The sequence below is a fragment of the Triticum dicoccoides genome, chromosome 3A, assembly GCF_002162155.2.
Source record: "Triticum dicoccoides isolate Atlit2015 ecotype Zavitan chromosome 3A, WEW_v2.0, whole genome shotgun sequence".
Taxonomy (NCBI): domain Eukaryota; kingdom Viridiplantae; phylum Streptophyta; class Magnoliopsida; order Poales; family Poaceae; genus Triticum; species Triticum dicoccoides.
The window spans coordinates 142,396,631-142,401,760 of NC_041384.1; the positions used below are offsets into that span (position 1 = coordinate 142,396,631).

Below are 5,130 nucleotides of genomic sequence, written 5' to 3' on the forward strand. Positions count from 1 at the left end.
GAATTTGCAAGGCTACAAAAATCCAACATAATCTGGTTTCTCGAAAGAGTAAGCTAAAAATCCAACAAAATCCTCACCTGCTTAAGCTGTAGGAAGCTGAAGAAGCAAACAGGGAACAAACAAATCTAATGAACCATCACAAGCATGAAAACAGAAAACATTAGAACAATCTAATGAACGGGGCAACAATGTCTAGTGAGTACGCAAACTTATTTCAGAACCAAGACTTTGTACAACCAAAGTCAGAGATCTGCATATACTGGCAACAGAACACAATAGATTCACATGAAGACAACATGTTGCTGCTTACAACAAGGATTACAATAGTCCATTTCAAGGAGTTGAAAGTAGCAGAGGTAATCTAGCCTAGCTAACACGATCCATACCTAGAATGCAAACTCAATGGGCACCCAGAAAATAGAAACTTCCTTCAGAATGGCAGATAAGATGCTAACAAAATATGTACAAACAACGTATCAGAAAGGCGAGGCAGAAGTCCCTCTCAACTTTTGGCTAAGAACACATCGAGATGACTCGATCTACTACGCCCTGCCAGAGACTGTGAAGAATCATCGCGATTGATCCTTCTGTAGCTGTATTTACCACAAGATGAACTTTGTTCTCCAGAAGACAACAAATGCAGCTGCAACATTGTAATCATGCCAACAGCAAACACTGCACTGTTCCCTAGAAAACCACCAAAATTTTTCACATTGAAACTGTTCCTGACAGCATCAAGACTAGAAGAAACCATCCACCCTAAGAAATTTGAACCATCTCCTGTCTCCTTGGTACTGTTAGCGCCAGAATGACTTCTTGATTTCTCAGGCTTGTTTACTGACAGAAAAGACCAGAAATCATGGTAGACATTGTGGACGAAATCCAACGCCTCATCAATGACTTTGTGATTATTCCCATGGTGCTCTTTTAATCTTATGGTAAGCATGATGTGACTTTGTTGCAACCTTGCTAATGCAATATCTCGTTCTGCTTGTTGCTGTGAACAAACAGCCTGCAAGAACATTGAGTATAATACATAAGTACACAGTGCAGACATGAAATTCAAGCATTAATCGTGGTACTTTATTGATGCCTGAACATAAAGAGAATCTAAAGATTTGAGTTTCCAACTTATTAAATTCAGCCATTCAGTGTCTTTTTTAACTTGTCCAAACGTTCAGTGGTTGACTAACTTGGTGCTTTCCCTTTCGATAAAAGAACGCTACCTAGTACTTAGGTTCATTTCTGCAAAAGCTTGACAAATTAGCACAGGTTTTTTAGTTGTTTACTTGGTCCACTTCAGGATAATCAACCAGGAACTTGCATCTGTTGCAAGTCAGACACTCCATGAATATACATCATTGCATGCATTATGAAATTCCAGAACCAGCTTGGGAGCACTCTCAGGTTTCTGAAATAAGTAAAACAACCTATGCACAACTAAAAAATATCATCATTTCGGAGGGGAGACTTCTGAAATCTTATCTTCAATTTTCTATGGGTGATAGATGTGCCCAACCAGATTGTGATCTAGCGGTCTATTCGCATTTGCAGAACTACAACATGCAGAAACACACTACAATATTGCCCTGCTGAGAAGCAATAACGTATCCTATCACAAAGATATCGCCTTAGTTAATCATGGTGCAAACAAGAATATTCTAATTTAAGTTAAATCACGGTGCAGACAAGCACATCTTAATTTAACAAGGATATGAATGTCCATGTCCATGGTGCAGCGGCAGATACAAATATAACCGTTGGAAACTCAAATCTTCTAAACAATCGGTTCAGTGTGGTAAGAACACCGGCACCTATGTTCAACAGAAAACAAGGTTATCCAGTTCCGAGTCTGGAAAACCAAAACGAGACACATAATTTTCGCAGATACTTACCATATTTATCAAAACGCAGGTCATTCTTGATCGAATGGGACACTGTCCTTCTAACAGAATAACAGTGCTCCTGCTCTTTCGAGGTTGGTTGGAAAACATATTCTCAAAACTATTAATATGCACAATGCATTTGTTTCCCATAATTCGAGACGAGTTGAACCTTCAGAGAAAACCTTGCTGTTAAAGACCCATCGTCCCCAATAACACGCACTAATTCTTATCTCACCAGATGCAAACATCGACATGGCCAAATCGTCCCAAGGCATACTAATGCTCGAAAGAACTATCTGAAGATTTAGTTCAGGGTGATTTCCCTCTTCCAAAACAGCATGGACACTACGAGATTAGTATATTCAGACCAATCACTTCAGATTGTAAATCATACCCCAAATTCTGACCATGCTTTCAAGCTTCAATAGCCAGTCGGTTAAATTTACCAACATCTCTACCCACAGCGAGCCTCTCCACAGTTTACAGAAACATCCTACCAACCAAACTAACCACTTCGACACTCGGTTCAAACCAATCAACATATAGCGAAGGCCACGCGCGGAACACAGTACAGATCAAACCACGCGAACAAGAGAGAGGGTCTGAGCAGGGGATAAGGAGAGGGGTTTGAGAGGCTCACGAGAAAGCACTCGAATTGGTCCTCGAGGTCCTCGAGCGCGGCGCGGATAGCGTGGAGGCTCCTCGCCTCCTCGGCCACCGCATTCAGGTCGGCCGCCTCGTCGCCGTCCGCGGGGACCCCCTTGATGTGGACGACGCCCGCGGGCTTGCCCCCGGCGCGGCGGCGCACGGCGCGCAGGAAATGGGCGCGCGAGAGGGCGTGTATGGCGTCGCTGACCTTGTCGTGGAGGTCCCAGATGGTCTCCAGCACGGCCTCCGCCTCCTCGGGCTCCATCCGAAACCCTAGCGCCGCCCCGGAAAATTCCAGACGGCGCTGGCCGCTTTGCTTGGGTTGTTGCGGGGTTTCCGAACTGCTTGGAGGGAGAGAGAGAGAGGGGCAGGTAAAATTTTGCTGAGCAATGATGATGGTGCTGACAGTGACTAAGACATGGGCCATCGGCCGTCTGCAACATTCATTAAATGGCGGCCCTCTTAAATTCTGGGCCTGATTTCCAAGCCCTCAGGGCTCTGTCTTGGATCTGGGCTCTAGCGGGCCGGGCTCGGAAAGGGAAAAACTCGAGAGCTTTCAGAATCCTTCCTTCTATGCCATCAACGGCCGCCGGGGCGCCGCTGGTTTTCTTTCTTCTCGCCCAAGCCGCCGCCGCCGACACACCAAACCGGCAGCTGCCTGGTCGCCGGGGCCGACCCTAGAATAAATTACGAAGCAGCGCCGCGGTCTCCAGGTAGTAGCAGCTCCCCCCAGAGCCACACATCTCTCCTACGTGCTGTTGGTTGGTTGGATTGGATCGGCATGGAGAAGGAAGCGACGACGCCGCGGCCGGTGTGCGCGCAGGAGGCGCTGGCGCTGCTCAACTGCGCCGCCGAGAACCCCTACGACCGCGACAAGTGCCTCTCCCTCCTCGACGCGCTCCGGGAGTGCATCGCCCAAAAGGTAATTATAGGCCCAAGTGCATCGCGTTTGGTGGACCGTTTGCTCATTCTTGCCGATACAACTATGATTGATACAAACTATGATTTGTGATCCTGTACTGAAGGTCTTACATCTTAATAATTCCTTGGAAGGAAGATATTACCCACCACTGAGTAATCTTATCTTTGTGCCTAGCTGTTTTTAGGATGGACAATTGTGGGACTCCATAGCTCCCAAACATGTGTATCTCACATCATTGCTTCCGTGTAATTTCGAGCAAAATGAGCACCATGTCACATAATTCCTTGTCCAGTTGGAACAATCTTGCATGCTAAAGGGATACATACTTTTGTTGGATGGTAGAGATATCAACTTGCCGATCAAAGCCTGGTTAAGTGTGAGAAGTTAGAAAGGCTTAGTTAAATCACTTGTTTGTACTCGGAGTTACAAGTCTGAAACTACTTGTCTGTACCACTTAGCCAGTAACAATTTATTAGTGCTCGAGGTAATTCCCCTTTGAAAAGCAAAGTGGAAATACCAAAGTCTTTTAATAGTTTGTCTCCTTTGAGGATTCTGTGATATTCGGTACCGGTAGTTAAATGACGCCGTATTATTAAAAAGCAACTTGTCTAAAATATGTTCGTCAGGTGGATATGTGTTATCTAGCAGAATGACTACTCCAAAAAGTTATCAACAACAACAACAACAACAAAGCCTTTAGTCCCAAACAAGTTGGGGTAGGCTAGAGCTGAAACTCATAAGATCTTTCTTTTGGGTTTCATCTCCATAAGAGTGGCTGAGTTTTGACGTTGGCTCGCCAAGCCTATCACAACCCTCCTCCTTTACCCGGGCTTGGGACTGGCTATGTCGAGAAAACATAGGCGGAGTTCCAAAAAGTTATCAAAACATGCAAAATAAATTGACAACACGAGATGCACCTATTATGTCATGACATTTTTAACACATTGAGAGAAAAAAAATCGATGCAATCAATAGTAGCTGAACAACCGGAACCGAATCCTCTGCAAACCTTTAAAGCCTCCTGTTTTTCTCGTCTCTCAGCTCCTCTTGTCCACTGTCTTGGTCCCACAGTTAGTCGAACCCTAGGTCGCCTCCTGTTTCTCAATGTATGGCCAATTTTGATATGAAAATTTGTCACATTATCCATCTGCCTACATTGCATGGAATGCACCTTTCGATTTTATACTGGTTGCTCCCTATTGTTGCAGTGTCGTTTTCTATTTTCCCCCTGTGGCCATGAGAAGTTACTACATCACAATGTGGCTACACTCTGCAGAAATTGGGTGCTAACAGAAATAATAATATTAGTCACGATCAGTTTGTTTCATAAAGAAGATGCAATTGGTCTTTGTGTGGATGTATTTTTGCTGTTATTATCCAACTAAATTTGTCTTTTCTTGTCTCATGTTTTCCTCCAGGTAAGTCATCGCGAAGTATATTTCTGTCTTATAAGATGTATTGTCTTGTTCAAATTTCTCTAAATCCCCCTCATTTTGTTGAAATGCAGAAAGTGAAGAAATTTTCGTTGGCTGAAGCAGGCTCCACCAGCACCACGGAAGCTCCAAAAAGCAAATAGAAGCCCGCAATATTTCAGTGCCACTTACATAACATGTTCTAGGCCGGCCATACTGGTTTAGTGTTGGATCTGTCCTTTGTAGTTCATTTCAGATTTAG

General features: G+C 44.3%; 2 protein-coding genes across 2 annotated transcripts; one reads left to right on the forward strand and one right to left on the reverse strand.

Moving 5' to 3' along the window:
• Positions 1–257: 257 nt before the first annotated feature.
• LOC119267627 (plastid division protein PDV1-like) lies at positions 258–2,915 on the reverse strand. The gene is made up of 2 exons (XM_037549055.1): positions 2,527–2,915; positions 258–1,012 (listed from the first exon to the last, which is right to left on the reverse strand). The coding sequence occupies exons 1-2, from the start codon at positions 2,797–2,799 to the stop codon at positions 503–505; spliced, it is 783 nt and encodes a 260-aa protein (XP_037404952.1). The 5' UTR covers positions 2,800–2,915; the 3' UTR covers positions 258–502.
• Positions 2,916–3,099: 184 nt separating this feature from the next.
• Positions 3,100–5,124, forward strand: LOC119267631. The gene is made up of 2 exons (XM_037549058.1): positions 3,100–3,456; positions 4,964–5,124. Exons 1-2 carry the CDS (start codon positions 3,316–3,318, stop codon positions 5,030–5,032), a joined length of 210 nt encoding a protein of 69 aa, XP_037404955.1. The 5' UTR covers positions 3,100–3,315; the 3' UTR covers positions 5,033–5,124.
• Positions 5,125–5,130: the final 6 nt, after the last annotated feature.

Coding starts and splice junctions, on each gene's coding strand:
- LOC119267631 (XM_037549058.1), top strand. CDS start 3,316: ATGGAGAAGGAAGCGACGACGCCGCGGCCGGTGTGCGCGCAGGAGGCG. Junction 3,457..4,963: donor GGGAGTGCATCGCCCAAAAG/GTAATTATAGGC, acceptor GTTGAAATGCAG/AAAGTGAAGAAATTTTCGTT.
- LOC119267627 (XM_037549055.1), bottom strand. CDS start 2,799: ATGGAGCCCGAGGAGGCGGAGGCCGTGCTGGAGACCATCTGGGACCTC. Junction 1,013..2,526: donor ACCAATTCGAGTGCTTTCTC/GTGAGCCTCTCA, acceptor ATGTTCTTGCAG/GCTGTTTGTTCACAGCAACA.